Source organism: Argiope bruennichi, chromosome X1 (genome assembly GCF_947563725.1).
Source record: "Argiope bruennichi chromosome X1, qqArgBrue1.1, whole genome shotgun sequence".
NCBI lineage: Eukaryota > Metazoa > Arthropoda > Arachnida > Araneae > Araneidae > Argiope > Argiope bruennichi.
Window position 1 is genome coordinate 71,241,363 of NC_079162.1, and position 21,595 is coordinate 71,262,957.

At 27.1% G+C, this 21,595-nt stretch overlaps 1 protein-coding gene across 2 annotated transcripts in view; it reads right to left on the reverse strand.

Moving 5' to 3' along the window:
- Positions 1-1,788: 1,788 nt before the first annotated feature.
- LOC129958754 (actin-interacting protein 1-like) overlaps positions 1,789-21,595 on the reverse strand; it is a 28,782-nt gene continuing 8,975 nt past the window's right edge. For both annotated transcript variants that reach the window (XM_056071416.1, XM_056071417.1), the window contains exons 2-15: positions 16,704-16,825; positions 15,733-15,823; positions 13,665-13,993; positions 10,737-10,814; positions 9,937-10,014; positions 8,528-8,619; positions 8,309-8,450; positions 8,141-8,222; positions 5,895-6,048; positions 5,606-5,690; positions 5,409-5,519; positions 5,153-5,320; positions 3,782-3,932; positions 1,789-3,293 (exon numbers count right to left, since the gene is read on the reverse strand). In XM_056071416.1, coding sequence (XP_055927391.1) covers positions 3,187-3,293; positions 3,782-3,932; positions 5,153-5,320; positions 5,409-5,519; positions 5,606-5,690; positions 5,895-6,048; positions 8,141-8,222; positions 8,309-8,450; positions 8,528-8,619; positions 9,937-10,014; positions 10,737-10,814; positions 13,665-13,993; positions 15,733-15,823; positions 16,704-16,825 — 1,790 coding nt within the window. In that variant the 3' untranslated portion in view covers positions 1,789-3,186. The remainder of the gene's footprint in view (positions 3,294-3,781; positions 3,933-5,152; positions 5,321-5,408; positions 5,520-5,605; positions 5,691-5,894; positions 6,049-8,140; positions 8,223-8,308; positions 8,451-8,527; positions 8,620-9,936; positions 10,015-10,736; positions 10,815-13,664; positions 13,994-15,732; positions 15,824-16,703; positions 16,826-21,595) is intronic.

Genomic DNA, 21,595 nt, shown 5'->3' on the forward strand with positions numbered 1-21,595 from the left:
GTCAAATAATTATTGTTGAAAATATTTTAATACTTCACAATCGCTTTCAATATTTTTTTTAGTTCAGAAATTAGTATTCTATACAATCGATTTCAGTTTTTTCAACTTTAATTTCTATGTATGTTACCTAAAAATTTAGTTTTTTTTTAACATGGAATCAGAGGAAAAGATTTTGATAAGTTTATATTCAAATTCATCAATGACAATATATTCAAATTTAATTTAATGCAGTGAGTTCTCAACCTATGGAACATATATCACTAATGTTATGTTACATTATTTTTAGTGGTACAATTATTATAAAAGTTTTTTTTTTTTAATTTAAAATGACTGTAAAATAGCTCTTCTTTCAACATTTTACTCTTTATTTTTGAGTAACATATAATAAATTCAATTTATATGGATCTTTGTATTTTCTTTCACCTATCAAAATCTTCTATTAGTCATTATATGAATGTATCTTAATGCTCTTACAACCTGCATTGGATAAATTAAGCATACCAAACCTTCAAATATACTGATTTCTGGATTAAAAAGACTACCACCTCCTTTAAATGTCTATGATACAAATGAATCTCCTTGTGTTATATCCATATCGGCGTTTTGGGCCCTTATTGCGGCATCAACACTGGCAATATACAAGCAATACCTCTTGGTTAATATTGAAAAACGGGGGGGGGGGGAAGGATAAGGGGCATTTTAAGAATTTTACAAGAACTTTTAATGTTGTTTAACATAGCATATTATAGTGGACCTGGGTTTTCAATCACGCACTTAATTTAAATATAGGAGATGGTTAAACCTAATTTATAATTGAAAATCATGAAAATAAGACCCAACATATTAAATTTGAACAGTGAAACAGGCTTAATTTCATATTAATCTTCATCAATATTTCGCATTATGCATTATAACACGCTATTTGTTCACTATAACATATAGAATATGGATTTGTATGTAATGACATATCTTTAATACTTTAACTAATATCCTATTTTTTCTCTTAAATTAGTCCATGTTACTTTATTCTAGAATTTTCTATTTTCAGATCCCAATCCCTGTTTTTATTTAATTATTTCTAATAAGGGCTCAAAAAAAATTGCTAAAGCTTTAGTTCTCATACTACAAGCGAAAGAATGAAAACCTAACGCCCACGGAATTCCTTCCAAAGCTATCTAAGATTCCTTATCCGAAATCGACAAGTTCCAAAAAATTCCCAATAAGAATCCCTACAAAATTAGTAGAAGTAATTACGAGACTAGTTCTCTCACTTTCCTCTTCTGTCTCGATATACACAGACACGTTTCATTGGTCCCTTTGTAAAAATCATACCCTTCTGTGGAAAAATAAATTGAAGTTAATTCAAACTGATCTTTTCGGTCAAGCATCTACAAAATTATGTAACGTATTATATATTCTTATAATGTATAAGTTTTATTTGCGAAAATAATTTAATAAAATAAATTTAAAATGCTTTTATAATGGTATTATATTTTTGATTGATATTGATGATACAAAACTTTAAAACATTAGAATCTAGGATTTAAAGAAATCATTCCATGGGAGTTTAAATTTTTATCTATATGACAAAGCAATTTAACGAATTCTCCCATGAATATAAGCCACTCAAGATGTTTAAGTTGATTGGATTGGTTTGTATGTGTGTGTGTGTGTGTGTGTGTGTGTGGTGTAAGTAAAAGCAGTTTCAGAAATTCTTGACATTCACAAGAAAAATTACAACGATCTAATACTTAAACCAGAAGAATTTTAAAATGAAAAGAAGAAAGATATTATTAAATATTTATTATTCACGCTCGGCTTACTAAACAACGCCTCTTTGAAGATTCAAACAAACATCTTTTTTTATAAAGAGGTAACCAAGAAACTTCTACACATACAAAAATAGGGTTTTATTAAATATCTTATCAAAACCTTAAGTTGATTATTTGATTTACAGTGTTTTATTGCAGTTTCTCTATATCAGCATATTTTAATTCAATATATTGAAAAAAATGTTACATGTATTTCTTTCACGAATAAACAGTATTAAAATAGATAATTATTCTGAATATAAATTGCTGATCAGATGAGGTGCAGTAAAAATTAGGATATGTAACAAATTCAACTAAAAAACTTTGATTATTAAACGACAGCAAAACAAAATTTGTGCTAAACAAATATAAATAAAATAATAACATATAGAATTTTTCACAACTAATCGAAATGTAAAATTTGTAAATAAATTTGTAAGATAAAAGATAAAGATCTGTAAGATAAGAAAAAGATAAAATTTGTAAATAAAAATATGGCATAAATATTAATGAAGAGAAAAAATGTATCAATTAAATCTTATTTTGGACAATAAATATAAAATTCATGTTTAACTTGCATTTAAACAATCAAAAATCACTTTCATAAAACCTGACACAAACACAAATGTTCATTAACAGAAATTCATTCCTAATCAATGTAGTTAGTTCTATCAGAAACAAAATCCGTGAAAATGTCGGAAAGCAACTAATGACTACACAAAATATTTTGAATTTTGTTTTAACTTCTCATATATGTCTTTGGTCGAAAGCAAAAGTTAAGCCTAAAAGTAACACAGATTTATTATAAAAATGAAAATATGTGAATAACATATTGAACATATACTCACAAACAACAAAACAGTTCGATAGAAAATTACTTTAAATAGCACAACACAATTGAAAATATAAAAGCAACAGAAAGCAAATTCCATCGGCAATGAAAAGTTATTAAGTTCATTTCAGATTAATCAGTTACACAAAAAATAATCACCAGAGTTTTAATTCAAGAAGAAAACTTCTGAATTAAAGGACACTGCACAGTATTTACATTAAAAAACTCTTTCACAATTATATTTTTTGAAACCAATACTGTAGATTTTTCTAAAGAAATTATGCTCAAATATTTGTCTAAAATTTACAGATCACATGAGCCCTCCATTTCCCTTTAATTAAATTACAAAAAGATCAATAATCTTTAAACTCATTTGCAAGCATTTTTTGGATTAATAAAAAATGAGCCATCATGCATCCTGAAGTACACACGCATACGCACATCTCAATATAATTTTATGATGCTCACATCAATGCATTTCAGAAATACATGTTTGAATAGTATATCAAAAACTGTGGAAAGCATTAGTAAAAATTATTAACCCTAAAAAACAATGTCCCATATCTTCACATTACTGTCTTGTCCAGTAGAAACTACTGTAGTGTTGTCAAGAAATCCAATACGAGTAATTTGACTTTGTGGATGGGCATCTAAAAAACAGATTTTCAAATTACCAATTTTAATAAGTTTTAACGATCTAATACATTACAATTTCACAGTTCATAAATACAACAAACAATTTAACTGTACCACTAAGGAAGATACAAAAAAAAAAAAAAAAAAAAAAAAGGTGGGGTGAGAGATGATAATTCATAATAAAAAAGGAGTAGCACATATCTTTTGCCAAAAATTTTGTTTTAATTCAAAAGGATTTAAATTTCTTATTGCACATTTTTAATCCATTCATTATTTTAATTAAACAGCAATGTATTCAGTCCCCCCCCATATGCATCCAATATTTTTTAAATTACAAGAAAAATTTTACCAAGTTACTTCTAATGTTATACACATTTATTTTTAAAATATGAAAAAGCTGAATAGTTCCATAAAATAAAAAATTCCTTTCTACATTATATTTGAAAATAAGCAGATATATTGAAGCTTAAACTATCAAAGGTAAACATTTATCACCACTTACTTTTAATCATTATATGTTTGGTTGGTTGTTCTGTACTCCAAACAATTATGTGGGTATCTAAACTTCCACTTGCAAGGTATAAAGAGTTTGGACACCATCCTAGACAGTTAACTTTGGCTGTATGAAAGCCCCACTCATGATTATGGGCAAGCTAGAAATTAGGAAAAGAAAATCTCAAAATACACTCACCCTTTGGAAAAAGAATAATTTTACAGGAATAAAAAAAATACATAATAGAAAATCTGGTGTTTTTAAATTGATCCATTAATGCTAGAAGCATACCAATTCAAAATGAAATAAAATATAATTTTTCACACGACTTAGCAAAAACTAAATACTATTTATGAATTTAACTACGCACAATAAATTGAAAGGAATCTTTAAACTTGTAATAATGGTTCTTGGCAAGAAGGAATCTTAATATTCCATTTCATAAATTCCTTTTTGAAATGACTACATTTTAAAATGCGATTAAACTCACCCTATCAAGTTTACTTAAAATCATGTAACATTTAAACGTTAGGAGAAAACTGACAATGAATTAAACTGAGTTCTGGACTTCCTGTTGTTGATGGTGTGTTTTCCAGTTCTTAATTAGGTTTATACACCACCAGATAAATAGTCCTAAATATTACATATTTCTTTAAGAAAACTTACAATATTTACAGAAGATCAACATACTTTATAAATGCATAAAGATAAAATTATATATTAAAGCCAGCATGTGGAACGCTTCTGCAATTAAATTATGTAACAAGCAAATGCCTGGTGCTATGATAAATTTCATGCATCTGAATGATATTATTCATTGCTGAAGGTAAGAATCAATACAACAATAATGGTCGAAGAATGAATTGTTTTACATTGTTATTACATATACATATACAGAATAGAAATTGTTACAAATAATTTTTTATGTATATGCAGATAAAGTTAAATTAATTAAAGTTAAAAATATTTAATATTCCTCCTACCTTATTAAGATAAAATTAGGACCAGAATAATCTAATTATTTAAATGCTTTATTTAACAATGAAATGAAAGACAAAAATACATCATAGCTGTAAAATATTTTAACCAGTTAAGTGTGTTCAATGTGTATACACATCAATTCAAATTTTCATTTCAGGGCAATCAACATGTAATTTTTTTATATAATAAAAATGAAATCTTACTTGCTTTGATTTTTTGTAAAATGTAATATGCAAACATTTGTATTGTGTCGTCGCTTGACTTTAAAAGGAGAACTAGGTGGATTTTTAAAATATAAATTCTGCAGTTAAGTGATTAAAGACAATTTATGGCTACTGTGTCAAATATTGAAATTTCTCAACCTATGAAAATAATAAAAATTGTAGATAAATTATTTACCTCATATGTAGAAGCATTGTACAAGACTACTTTCCGGTTAGAATCAGAGGCTGCTAAATACATGCCATTGGGTGAATATGCTACATCAGTTATAGCACCACGATGTTCCATAGTTGTTTTCAGACTAAAATTGTGGCCATTCAAGAGATAGATATGAACTTTCATATCCTTAAAAGAAGAATTTAAAAAACAATCAACAACATTAAAATATAAAAAAAAATCGTGGATAAATTACAAATAATGAGTTAATATTTACCCTTGCACCACCAACAGCAACATCTGACTCAGTTGGGTGAACCGAGATGCTCGTGCCTTCGAAATCTATAGGAAAACTAGTAGTTTTGGAATTACCTTCCACAATGCAAATCTAAAATATAATTAGACGAAAAAAATCAGTTTAGAAATAAAAATGTTTCTGTAAAATAATGCAGTAAATCATTCAATTTTATATACCTCATTCAAACAAGCAACTAAAATAGTGCCATCCTTCCCACATGCAACACTCCTTGGTTGAGAATCAAACTTGATTGTTTCTGGTCTAAAAGGATATTCATAATTTAGTTCATAAACATGAAAAAAAAAATCAGTTTTTTATTGATCAAATAACATAATAATCTTAAATTTTCAAAAAGTCTAGCACCAATGCATTCACCAATCAAATGAGTAAATAATCTTTAAAAGAGGAAATGTAATATAGTTTATCATACTTCTTAATACAATCGAAATAAACAGATTAACTTACTGATACTGGTGATCTTTTTTGCTTATGAACTTCATAGTGTCATCCAAACTGCATGTATAAATACAATCGCTATTGGACGTCATATTTTGAACTTGATTACTATGACCTACACCTTTAATTCTATCGTGTTCCCCAGATGCTAAATCCCAACACATTGTGAAAGTCAAGGATTTAATAAAAATTCATGGAACAGAAATTTGAAAACTATCACATCTAATGAACATAGGGACAACAAATTTATGTGCAAACTTATAAAAGCATTTTAAAAAGTAATAGGCAAAAACTTTCCCAGATATTTATAAAATATAATAATTTCATCAAACAGTATGTAAAATACAAACAGAAACAAATACTATTGATTTTTTGTACGAAATTTAAAACCCCCAACGCTTGCAAATAGAAGTATATTGATCTAATAGACTTATGGGGGGGGGTATATTGAAAAAATAAAAACTACATCTACTGTTTAGTAATGGATTGTAAAACCCTCCACGCTTTTGCGCATGCGTTAATATTGGTTTAATCGGTCAAAATAGGGGTGAAAGGAAAGGTGAAAGGATCAGATGTTTACACTTATAAGTATCTAATAGGGGAAATCCAAGGTCAAGGGAATACCGGAAATGCACTCATCGTTCCGCATTTCGCCCCTTAATGAGATGGAGTCGTAGAAATGTGGTCATCTCGGAATCCGTTGACGAACAGCAACTCAGTAGAATGAATCAATTCTTGCAAAGATTTTGAGTGATATTTACGATAGGCATATAATAGAATTACTACATTTTCACAATACTCTGAAAAATTTTTCCATTAAGTTTAACATTCTTGACATAAAAATCTTAATCTAAACATAAGTCTTTAAACATTTGACATAATATAAACAAGTTAAACATTTAAAAATTCGCATTTTAAAAACAAATTCAGCAGATGATCTAAACAAGAGTTTAGTGTTTGATGAAATAGACTGATCCAATATTATTTCATGAAACACTAAACAAGTTTGAAAAAAGACAAAAGCAATGAAATGACTCAAACTGACCAAACAACTTCAGTACCAAGTGATATTCTGAATCAAAGAGAGAAAAACTGAATGCAAAAATTTTACGTCTAAAACAAAAATTAGAAAACTCATTTTGAAAGCAGGAAAGCGAAATTCGATCAAGAGCAGCAATAAATTAAGTTTTTACTAACTGCACCTGTCTTGGGCTTCACACAACACATTCATAAGTTGTTGCATTCATTATGAATTTTCGACAAGTTCATTATGAAACTTGTTTGTATAATTAGATAAAACTTAAGGCCTAGCATATTATAAATTGGTATAAAAGAAGGTCTGAATTCAATTTTCATCAATAAAAAAAATTTAAACTCAAGTTTACAATAATTATAATTTAAAATCTGTATACTTCAACACTCAACAAGACAAAAATAAAATGAACAACATAAGATGGCAAGCAATAACATCAACAATATCAAAACACTTCAGGGTATTCACCAAATCCTAAGGAAAATAATTGTGGTCTCAAAAAAATTTCATAGTTTTTCAAAAGTACTTCTATCTATAAAATTCATTAATTTCAAATCACTAAATATATTTTAGGAACTGATATCAAGCTCTTAATATTATAATTAATACAACTTTAATTCAAAACATTTAGAAGTATCCAATTCACTTCTAAATTTTACAAAGCAGGTCTATAAATACCAACTGAAATTAAAGTCACTTGCCCATAAGCTAAGTTCTTGCAAACTTTCTAATTATTAGAGATGAATTCAAACAGTGCTAATAATAGAAATTTAAAGTTATATACTGTTTACACATTAGCTCAACAATATAAAGAAAGTAAATTTTAAGATTTCAAAACAATTTTTCTTTTCAAGACAATGATGAATAAGTGTATAACAAGTATTCTCTATTTATAAATTGAAAATTTGTAAAAATAAAATTAGTCCGGAAAACAAAGTCTAATATTCTTAGAGAACTTTTTAAGATGGCAATTCTTTTCTGATAGATGCCCTATAATTAATTGAAACAATAAGGCAATAATTCTGAAAATGAGTGTAGGTTATATTTTACATATTTTTTTAAATAACTATAAGCATATCACAAACATAAGCTTTCGATTTTATATATTAGTTCCAACAAATAATTCCTATAGAAAGGAAGTTAATATTTAATAAAAAACGAAATTAAAATCACAATTCATTGTGTTCACACAATTTCATTGCAAATGAAATTAAAAGGATATTCACTGCACTGTCATGGCTAGCTGTATATACTTGATTATCATCAACACTGATTGCTAAAGCTGTAATGGATTTGTTGTGTCCCTACACAAAATAAAATGGAATTTTAAAAAAATGCACCTTAGATTAAAAAACAAACATTTTAATGGGAAATAAAACTGAAAACTTACCTTTATAGTTTTAATTAATTTAGATGGATCATTTATGTCAATATAATTGATGAAGCCTGATAAAGAAACTGAAAGCATATGCTGTCCCTGCCACAGGCAGCTTACTTGCTGATCAGCTATATCATTACCCATCTGACATTGGCTAAAAAGAAAAGGTAAAAATGTTAAAAAACCAAAATGAGTTAACCAAGTTATGTTACAGATCAACGGTATACATACGCTATAACAGATAATGTTGATACATCCCACACTTTGCAAGATTTATCTCCGGAAGCTGAAAGTAATTTTGTTCCGTCTGGACTCCATGAAACCTAATAAATAGGTAAAATAAAAAGAATTCAATTTTCACTGAAGCATATGATATAAATGTAAAATACATATAAAATCCCTTCTATCTATTTAGTTGTATCTTACCAACACTAGTTTGTGTAGATACTATACAATTCCAATGTGAATAACAAAATATATCTTCCTCTCTTTCAAGACTCAATACACCCTTTACATTTCCACAATAAATTATAATTGTATTTTGTTTCAAGAGAAACCTTTTCCCCCCATCCATCATAAACAAAGAAAAGTATGAAAATATGAGACTCCCACTGCATGTACAGAAAGCTATTAATAAATAGCACGCACGTTCACACACTAAGAGAATTCGCGATATTCAAGCCGTATATTGTCACTTCTCAAATAATATCAATCTTAACTTTCTAAATTTTATAAGAAAAAGTAAAATATTTCACAATAAACAACAAATAAACAAATGTTTCCTTTCTTTTTTCTCCCCACATAGATCCATCAAGTACATTTTCAGATTCATATCATATTCGTTCGAGGTTGCAAAAAATTGTTTTTTTCATCCTCTAATAAAATATGCAAAATTAAGATGGATAGAGTTGTTTGTTAAGTGATGATACTTGACATTCAAAATATAAAATGTTCAATTTTATTTGTAGGATGAAAAAATACTTTTATGAAATAAAATTTACTCAAAATTGTTTTTCAAAAATAAACATAATGATGATTGATTTAAAAATATTTTCCTGAAAATTCCACATGCCAAACAATATTAGATCAATTCCTTGAAGATAGAGGGAAAAGAACAACCTATTAAAGAAAATTTTTCAATGAGATCTCAAAGGAAAATTAAAACCTTTCCCTTAAAATAACTGTAATAATTTTTTATAAGCATAAAAATGGGTTTACACTTTTTTAATCTAAATTGTACACAATAAGAAGTGAGAAGATTTGTATTCATTAAACTAAAAAAAAAAAACCCTGCAAAGTATTATGCTTACAAAAAAAAATTGAACAACATGCCTGCATGCCCGAGATTACAATTATTATTACAGCAATTACAATTATTACCTACTCATTCCTGATATTTTTGGACAAGTATTTTAACTACATGTTAATAACTATTTTTATGAATTCAGAGGAAATAAATCTGCTTTTTAAAATAATATTATCCAAAGTATTCTCACCCTGTAATTCATAGTACTTTAACATTCTCTGAACCTACATCTTAAAAATAATCATAATTTTTTTTTTTTTTTTTTAAAATTCAGCATCCAAATATTTCCGTTTGAAATAATGCATCAAATACTTAAGAATTACATTGTACTTACAGCATACACTCCTCCAGCATGTGCAGGATCACCAAACTCGCCAACTTTAGAGTAATCATCGCATTTATACAGGAACATCTGTATTTGGAGGAGAATATATACACACAGATATTACATTTTGGAATATCAATTTATTGGAAGTGAAATTTTTTTTAAGAATAAAAAGCACTTTACATTTTCTAAGAATTCACAAACAATTCAAAAACAAAACTTTATAGAGATATTTATTGTGATTTAAAACTTCTACCTCACTTCTAATAATAGTAACGATTACACCATGTGTAATAATGCTCTCAAAAGAAACGGCAATGAATACTTTTCTCAATTCGTCCTGGGTAAATTGTACTTAAATAGCAGAAATTCTGACCTAAATACATTTGCTGTGGATAAGCAAGCAACAGAAAATGAAGTTTTTAAATTTTTGAATGTAATTATTAATTAATATAAAAAAAATTCTAAATTTTATATATTTCCTAGTACATAATCTAAAAATAAGTTTCTTCCTTTGCAGCAACTTGCCTACATTTACAAAATACACATTTAAAAAAACATTTTAACAAATGCAAAATGTTTTCTAAAATTTACTAGTCGGATCTGACAATTATATAAAAAAACAAAACCATTCAAATTTACAAATGTCAGAAAATGCAAAATTTCAATGCTCCCCAAATTAAAAACATTAACATAGAAAAAAAAAGTGCTAACAGATGATCCGTTACTTTTGCATGACATAAATTTAATCTGCATGACATAATTATGACAAATTTAATTTTGAAATTAAAAGTAAATTGAAATCTTACCTTTCCATCAAAGCCACCACTAGCAAAAAGGTCTCCATTAGGTGAAAATCTTACTGATTGAACAAAACGAGTATGATCCTAAAAACAGGAAATTTATATCAAAGCAATCAACAATGTACAATATCAAATATTTATTCAAAAAATCTACAAAGTATGCTTTTCAATTGAATTTTCGTACATATAACAATTATGATGTTATATGCACATAACACACTACCTTCCAATTTTATTTTCTCCTACTATATCTCAATACCAAAATTTTAAAAACAATTAAGTATTATAATCTTTCATAAATAACAATAATCTTAATTTTTATGTGCATATTCATATAGAATGATTTATATCAAGCTATGATTAATCTGTAAAAGAGCTGTTTAATAATTGTTTAAATGAAAAAGAAAGAAATTGTTTGAATAAAAGAAGAATTGTTTAAATAAACAAAGTTAATATCAAGTCTAAGAACATGTCTCAATATTGGGGCAAGATTGCATTCTGCAGATTTCTTGAAACATACACATGCGAACTTCAATTTTTCATGTTTTTTATTTAAATTGATTTCAGCTAACATAATTTAAGAACAGAACAATTTTGGCATTCTCAATTGAGAAAATTTTCATTTCAAAGTATGCATATACTATGAATGATGTTAGAGTGCAAGAACAGTTTGAAAAATAACTAAACAAAATAATATTCAAAGTGATATGATATACAGTCTTGATTGATGCTCCACTTGTTTTGTGTTGAATAAGAATGAATAAAAATTTGAAATATAGATGATTAATAAAATATTGCATTTAATAAAGACATATTATTGCCGAAAAAGTTCATATTATTAAACTCTACCATATCAATTATTTTGCTTTTTAACTATGAAATTTTATGAATTGGAAGTGTCAATTTAAAATTTTTATTCTTCGTCAAAAGATTGCTACAATATACTTAAAATAAAAATTTGAAACCAACTAATTAGTTGCCTAAAGTAAGAAATAGATTTAAGGCAGAAAAATATACACTATTTGCTTTTTATATGAACCTTATGAATGATTATGAAACTTAGGCAAACGGCCCACACAATAAAGAATTGTAAACAGATGAAGAGGCATCTTATTTCCAGAATGTACACATTTTAAAAATATATTATTCCTTTAGGGAACAATCAAATTTCAAATTAAGAAATACATAAAAATTCACAGGAATAGTCCATATTATGTTGCCAATTTGTAAAAAAATTTTAAGATCTGAACTATTGCATAACTACAACTGCCATAAATATCAAACACTAGTGAATTGTTGCTTCAGAACTTAATCTTTCAGCAAGGTATTTATATATATATGCAATATTATTTGTTGTGAAGCATGATGCAGTTTGAAGACAATGAAGATACTTTTAATTTCGTGACGTCGTTTAATTTCATTTTGAAGAAGCAAGCATATGTACAAGCGACGAGCACACAGAACGACACATAAAGGAATGAGGGAAAAGCTCTTGGACATTTTATCCCTGGTCTTATATAACCTATGATTTTGATAGGAAAAATACTTCTTTACAGTGCTAACGTATTATGAGATTTCAATAGGGATTTTCGTTATACGGGTGGACAAGGTAGGGGAAACACAGGGAGATTTTAAAAAAGAATTTGCTTGATCAGCGGTATGTTATCTCTTTACGGGTAGTGTGGGAAAGCTAGATTTCAGCTGATTCAACACTTTAACAAAGCTTCTCTTGAATTAATTAAGTAGAGACAGTCGAATTGGATCACGAAATAAGAGAATATTTCAGAATGAAGTTACTATGAGCTAAATTAAGACGAAGTTACTATGAAAATTAATTAAATTGAAATTAGAGTTAAAATATCATTACATATATATATTCTAAATTTTCTTCACTGTGCCAATAGCTTACTTTTCTAGAAGTCTCATATGATTTAAAATTTTGCATACCTCTAGAAAGAAATTGTACTAATATATCTATATCAGATGATACTGGAAGAGAAATGCAAGCCAATCTGTAACAAAACTTTGAATTTTTACATAGCACCAATGGCAAACATTATGAAGATTTGTTGATTCTATATCATGTGGTGCAGTTGCTGTTATAAAAGTAAAAGATGAGGTAAAGAAATAAGTGTATTTGAACAAAAATAAAATTAAAAAAATATTTAATGAAACTGATATTTACTACATCATTTATTGCATATGAAAAATGCTTGTGTTTTGTTAAAAGACAAAACAAATTATCTAAATCATGATAGCCACAATTGTTTATATTAAGAATATTTTATATTAAAATAACTACAATTGAATTATAAAAAAAATTACTACAACATACCAAATAAATTATTTATATTAAAATAATTTACTAAACAGTTTGCTTTACTTTTTCAAACGTGTCTTAAAGTTATATATAAATTAATAAAATTTCTGGTTCCAAATGCACAGTGAACTAAAAATTTGTGCATATCTCCCAAACTTACACGAATATATGTACATATTTGATAAATATATTAATAAACAATAATTCATTCAAGAGCCACCCTTCTACAGTTTAAAAGTACTTAATAAAAAAGATTGCATAAAACATATCTTGCAACAGGTTAATATATATAGAAAGCCCAAAAAAAGTGGAATAAGCTTTTATTTCTTTAACTATTACAATTAGGCAAATGCTTCCAGTTGCAACTTTCTTCAAATAAAGTACTCACATGTATGAAAATACTTTGGTTTCTGTAGGGAATAAAAAAAAAATTACAAAAATTAAATCTTTATACAGAATTTTTAATTGCAAGTATAAGCCTAAATGCATTATTTATGGAAATAAAAACTTGTTCCGCTTTTGTAGGACATCTTGTAAAACTTAAAATGCTATTAAATTAGAAATTAAGAAGAAAGGACAAACAGAAAAACAAAACTCATTAGTTCTTCACTTACACTTAAATAAGTCTTGGATTTGAATGGGGGACCTTCATACACACCAACAGAGTTATCTTCACTGGCAGTGACAATACGAAAAGGACGTTTAGGACGGAAATCACAGGAGTTTATTATATTTGAATGGCCAGCTATTTCTCCTACACTTGTACCTGTATCAGCCATAAAAACATGACCAAATCTTTCACGTCCCTCTCCAACAACACAAATACGCTGATTGTCAGGAGACCATGATAAATCTTTTATAATACCAGCAAATGGCTGATACTCATTCTTCAAGATATGCTCCTTTTGAGTTGTATCCCAAATGCGCACTTTCCCAGACTGATCTAAAAACACAAATTGATTTCAAAAAAACTATAAAAATTATTAGTGAAAAATTTCTTTTAAATTCTATTAATTTGAAATAAACTCATTATTAATTAAATTCAAAAAATTTCAGAAATCTAAGAAATAAATGCTGAAATAGGAAATATGAAAAAAGGTGAATAACCAAAAATTTATTTTAAAAAATCCACTATAAATATCTTTTTTAATGAAAATATATTTGTAACAATTATGATGGAATTTCTTGAAATTAGTTTCCTGAAGCAAGTTAAGATTTCTTGAGTACAAATTAAAACGAAAATTAGATGCTTTCTTTTTTCAAAGAAATAATTCAAAGAAGAAAATTCTTGATCTAAAAAATTGCTGTACGGAAATCACAATATTAGTACCAAGTTTTTAAAAAATGATTTTGCTTTCATACTTCATGTACTATGTGTGACTTGGCATCTTCATTTTGTGTACTAATTACAAATTACTGTAAAAAAAGTCACTTAATTCCCTCTTGGTGCAATATTTGACATTAAATAATGAAAATGCATCCATTGATGTCATTATTAAATGCTTTGGAAAGGAAATATTACAAGAATTAACTAATGAAAAATGTGTCCACTTTTGCTAATATTAAATGATTTAGAAAAGAAATATTTAAATAGGGCCTTTTTTTGAAAATTTTATCTTTAAAATGTAATTATATTATTTTCTTATGCCAATCGGGTTATAATGAAATTTTAACAATTTAAAAAAAAAAAAGATGTAAAAATACTCCTTTGGCTAGTTGTTAAGATTTAAAAGAAGCTCTATTATTTATTTTAGATTGTAAATTTAAGTAAACAGATATATTTAGCAACTGTGTTATGTATTACACGTATTATTGACTCAGAATTCCTATTGATAATGTGCTTTCAGACATGATGTTAACCAAGAAAGCTAGAAATAAAAGCACACAAACAAAGGAAAAAGAATAAAATTTCTTTAGGAATTAAAGCACTTAACCATACCCTCCAACATTGCCTACCCAGTCATCAGTAGCACTTCTTACAGATATATGACATATAATGTAGTATCATTAAATTATTGAAGAATAGAAATTTCCAACGAATTTTAATCAAACCATATATTTTCAAGCATTATTCAAAATTATTTAACAGACAATTGTTATTGACAAAATATATAAATTAAATAATTTTTAAAAAATAATCACTTAACACGATTTTATTGATCAAATAAATTACTTGTTAGACATTTACATTTTCTTAGCAAGCACTTTTGCTTTTTTTTAAGTCATCATTGCTCAGTGTAACATCATAATAAAATACCATATACATTTGTGTAAAGAATAGTGACTCCAATGTTTTTATATTCATGCAGGAACAAAATTCTTTTTTTTTTTTTTTTTCCCTTCTCCTGACCATGACAAAAATTCGCTCACTACAACATTGTTGTGAACGTGTTGTCTAGAAGAAGGTATTTGCAGCGTTTCTTGCAATTTTAGGTACATATATCCGGTTTTTTTTTTTTTTTTTTTTTTTAGCTTTCCGTAATTTTTTACTATATATCCGTAACTCCGTAATTCTCACCTAATTTCCGTAACAACTAAGTAAAATCCGTAGCTGTTGGAGGGTATGCTTTTCATATTACTTATTTAATATTTTAACTATTTCTTTGCTTAGCAAAACAAATATCTAATCAAAGTGCTATTGATAAGAGGAAATATTTTTAACAAAAACTGAAATTTAATTACCAGCAGATGCAATGTAAAATCCACTGGGAGAGTATTTTGCACAAGTAGTTTGAGTACAATGTTCAGTATAGACATCAGCTATCAGGGGATTCTAAAGAAAACAAAAACAAAAGATTTTTAACAAGCACTATTTTCAGTATTATTTTTCAAAAAAAAAAAAAAAAAAAAATTCAAAATATCAAGTGGGCAGCTAAAATCCAGAATAATACAGGTAGAAAAATTAAATTAGTGCAACTTAAATGGCAAGTGTAAGAATCGGTCACCGTAATAATATTTCTATAATAAGTTATTCTATTTTTATAGTATATCATGATAGAGTATTTTAATGAAAATATTCGCATATCGATGAGTTCATCGAAATCCTGATTCATCCTTCTAATCAGGATTTTGTACTGTAGAAGTAATGACTTCTAATGAGACAGAAGAGAAAATTTAAACTTTACATTTTAAACCATCTAAATGAAGCAGTCTTTGAATATCTAATTAAAATATACTTTAGAGGTCATAATGACCAATAATCTGTAACAAAAAAAAAAAGACTGATTTCAAATTATTTAACTCCGCTTAACAAAATAAATATTAAAAAAAGTTATAGCGAAAAGGCAAATATAGGCACAATTTGAGTTTCTATAAAAAAGTTTTATTCTACTGAAGTCATTTTTCTGCATACAGTTCAAATAACATTTTTAATGTGTTTATTTTATGCCATATCAATCTAAAACAATCAGTAACATAATATTGTAAACTAAATTTCCCAGACAATGTGGCCGAACATAAAAATTAACAATTCTAAACTCATCTTCAATACAGGTATAACACATAACAATCATATTTTGATAGCCTAGAAATCAAGATATAAATAAAATGTAAATAATTTGATGAATTTCCAGAGCTTTCAAAAAACAAAATTAAAATGTTCAAGTAAAAAAATACATTTTATGAGGGAAATGTAGGCAAAAAATTGTACTTACTTCAATATCACGAATTATAATACTATTTCCATGAGGATATAAAAATGTTTTGCCTTTTGGATCCCCTCCAAGCACAAGAGGCATCCCCCTCTGTGTGCGAGGAAGTGTTACAAAAATGGAACCTATAAAAAACATTATGTACTTTTACGCAAAATTTATTATATTCTTAGTTGTAAACAATATTTTAACAATTTAATATTAGCTGACGTTAATTTCTAAAAGGATATTCAGAGCAATTAAAAATTTCAGGAAAAGCACAATACTTCATGAATAATGTTACTATAAATACTTATTTTTTGAAGAAACAAAAAGAATTGAAACAAAATGCAAACTAATTGAGAGCCAATTACCATTTACCAGTAGTTCAGGTCCATAACTGCAAATCAGTGTAAAATTTACTAAGCAAAATTGAAACAACCCCATTTTATTGTGTAAAAAACTACTTATATCCATTAATTAACTTTAGAATAATAGCTTTTTTCCCCCTCCAATTCTTATGTGAAAATAGTATAAATACCAAATAAATTTTTTCAACTTGGTTGCAGATTGAATCACTGTTCCTTTAACAACTGACTTTTGAAAAAGATTAGATTCTTCAAAATGAATCCTCAGCTAAAAAAACGGATAATTTGACTTTGATGAAGATAAATGTATTATACATGAGGAACAAATAACAGAAGTAATTATGGTTGCTCTATATTATTCTTTACTTATTAAATTCATAAACATGCACAATCAAAACTATGCATCGTTTTCATATTACTGAACAAACCGAAGTATCACTACAATTATTCAGTATATCAATTTATAGAACATACTGAAATATTTATTTTAACAGATGGTAAAAATAACGCACATGAGAAATAATATCAAAACTATGAAATCAAATTTTTTTTAAGGTTTCTCACCAAATTTATAAATCAAACAAATAAATCAGAGAATGAATGCTTTCTCAAAATGATAGGAGTTTCGATAAAAATTATCCAACCTTATATCTATTATTAATTTTATTATGTACCATTAAAATAATATAAGCAATCATATTTTCATTAGCTTTCAACTTAGCTAAAGTAAGAGCTTCAAAATAATAAATAATAATTAGAAATATCGTTTAATAACTCATTATCCGCGCATTTTCATGAAATTCCAGACTTTGAATGCTTAAAGAAATAACCGTAAAAGAACAATGCAATTAATTCCAACTTTTTATCTTTCTTCTAGAGACGAAATACATCACTTAAAGAAGAAGAAAAAAAAGTTTTTTTTTTTTTTTTTTTTAAATCAAGTATTTTAGATGTTTGAAATAAAATGCATTCAAGGCAGAATTTATTAAAACTGATGCCATTATACAATATTTTCATGTTAAATAACAAAAACTGAAAAACAACTTGCACATTTCCTTTTTTTGGCCATTAATTATTCTATCTAGTAAACTAATCTAACCAAGGTGTATCATGAAATTAGTAATCCATCCCAAGTATAGGTTTAACACAGCAAGAATCTGGACTTAAGTTTTTCTAAAATATTAAGTATTATCAAAATTAATCGCTCATAAATAACGTATTTATGCTTTTAAATTAAGAGTGCTTTTATATTACAAAAAGTAAGTCTGAGCTTTATGAATTCATCATAATAAAACAATTTTTTTTTCGTTCAAAATCAGGCATTTAAAAAAAAATTAAGAGCAATTTCCCTCAATTTCCTTTTTAAAAATGGACGAAATAATGCACTAAGCAATCCTCATTTAAAAAACATTATCTCTATTCGCAATTTGAGAAGATAAGACTGTTGTTTATAAATCAAACTTATAATTTTTAATAATATGAAAAAATAAGACATTGATTTATATATTCAACAAAAAACTTCGGGAAATTCTAATAAAACATCCTGAATAAAGCAATTCGAACAGTAGTTCTCGTACATTCAGATAATTTCACCGTAAAGGAAAAGAGATTTTAAAGAAAAGTTCTTTAGAAAAATTCGTTTAGTCTGTTTCCTTCCATAACAAAAAACGAAAGAGGAGAACTGTTTTTCTACGATAGATGTCACATCTCTAACTCGTAAAATATTTTCAAATTAAAAATTTTTTCACCATAAATGCTTCGCATTAAATACGCAGTTCAATCTTATTACTTAATATTAATCTAAAACGATCCAATATTTATCTCATATTAAACAAAATTTCACAAAATGCGACTAAGAGCATAAAAGAAAGAAACACTGTGCAATCAATTTCTGAAACACACATTATTCACTTTCATATTTGGAAGAATTTTTTTACAAATAAAAATTTTAATTTTGATAATCTTTCAAAAACAAGAAAACACTTATGAATTTTAAAACTTTTTTTAATGTAATAAATAAGTTCTTATTTTATGATTCATAAAGCTGCTCATCTATAAATAAAATTATTGAAAGTTTGGAGTGTTGAAAAGTAAATTTAATCCTTAACCTCTTATCAAAATAAGCTAAATTCAAAACTTATAATTTTAGTGCATTCATATGCCTCTTTACTATTTTTCTGCACTAGATTGCAAGCGGGATCTTAAGAGCATCATAATCAGTCTTTCAATGAAAAAAATGAGTTTTTTTTCCCCCATATTAACAAATAAGTAAATTAATCCATACACACAAAAGTAGCAGAATGTTTAAGTTTCCAACAACAAAATTTTCTAAATCGCTTTTTAAATGCAATATTTGTAAATAAGTTTCAAATTTTTTAAACTAATTAAATCTTACTTATGCAAAACACTTTAATAGTTAAAGATAACATTAATTCGAGGAAATAACTGGATACGCAGCAAGAGTAGCAAAACATTTTTCTAAAATTTATTGAGATCATCCACACCAAATGAATAAAATTTATTTTTCTTGGGAAGGTGTGATTTAGTCATGTAAACATCTCATTTCAAAACAACACAAAGGCTATTTCTGAAAAGATGAGAAAGGTTAGAGAAATTTCAACTAATCACTTAACAGTAGTGTGTCTAGCCCAATCAAACACAAAAATATAGTAGATAACACTATGCCTTAGTAGTACTAATTTTGAAAATAGTACTAATCTTCTTTATTTAGATGTGGAGTGAGTTACAACCCACTTTTTAATTTCTAATTAAAAAAATTAATAGTCTGGATAGAGTTTGAATAGCAGAAGTTCGAAATATCTAATTTATAGTTCATTTACATATGATTCAGGAGATACAAAGAAATAGATTCTTTCAAAATACAGTTTCAACAGGAAAAAAAAATTCTGCTGAATAATTTACATATGAAAATAATTCACCCGCCCCCCCACACACACACCTTATTTCTTCAAAAATACCTAAAGCTAAGTAACATCCTGATTCTCTAAAAACCAATACTCCACAATGCAAGTCGGTTGGCAACAAAATGCTTTAAATTACTGAGCTATTGGTACTTGAAATAGTGCTGGACCATCAGCACTTACTTCGACAAAATGCAAGATTCTTGAAACCGTATGCCCATCCTCTAATAACATTATGTAGAAAACATCCTTCATGGCGCTATAATTATAATTATGTAACAACGAGAATTTAATAATATAAACTGAACAAGAAATATCCAAGGGTAAATTTTTTAAAAATAAGAGACATTTTATAATAATGAGAAAACTAATAATACTTAAGTCAGCGTAGAATGAAAACGTAAATCTTAGAATAGTTTTTTTTAATTAACTTTTATCATGTCAACAATTTTTTTTTTTTAATAATTTGAAGCCGAATCAAATTGTCGAAAATTCTATCACAAGACGGGACACAAATTTCAACAATTCTTTTTTATTACGAACAATTTTTTAAAGAATTGTTGAAATTTCGACATTTTTTTTTTTTCTATTAGGATACGATAAAAATAACTGCAATAGCATGAAATAATGTATGAATTAAATTACTAAAAAATGTTATTAATAAATTTAAGACAAAAAAAATAAAGGACAGCCTTCTAAATGACAAAGTAATTAAATATCTAAAAACGAATGCTTAGAGTACAAAATGCAAATGGAACGATCTGTTGACTAATTATCTATGTATAAATTCTGTCGCAGCAACTTGTTAAAGCTACTTAACGTAGCGAGTTTTTAAAAAGAGCTTCTATAGGATTAGCAAAATAACTTGGATAAGTTCATGTAACGAAGAAAAACATTTTTAAGTGAAATAAAGTTGCCTTATCTCTTTTCTCCGTTTAGAGGGCTTTAAAAGTTAAAAATAGAGTCAACCCACTAAGTTGCTACAGAAAAAGATCTCGTACACAGACAGAATATTTTGCTTCACTCCACTCGTGTTACGGTACATCTATTAATAAAAAGAAGAGGGAGTCAACCCATTCTTTACGGTGCTTTTTAAAAAAGAGAGGAAAGACTATAAATATTGGTAAATGCAGCATTAAAAAAAGTTCATACAGCATAAACGGGTATATGGCATATTTTTAACATAATCAGATCTTCCGCATACTGTTCCCAATATGGAAGAAGAAAATCCTGATGTACTTTATTTGGCTCATCGATTTTTTTTTACCAAAGTCATTAGATAGTAAGCTGCCCGGAAAACTCTACATCCGATGCATTTGCGGTTAAGCCACGAGAGATCAGATTTAATCTTAGCCTTTTTTTTTTTATTTCATTCAACATGATAAACGTTTTTTAACCGCCGATTAATGACGTGCAAAGAAATGTTCTTCTGGAATTAATTTCTCTTCCTCGCACTAAACAAGGAGAGCAGAATTGGTCTGAGGATCTGTATAAAAAAATATCGGAACACAGCAACACACTGGAAGGAGAGATGTTTGCTATTGTTAATAATTCTGATCATTATACGTTTCGGTTCAATTACTAACAATTTTAAATAGGTGTTTGGGAATATGTTGGGACATAGTTC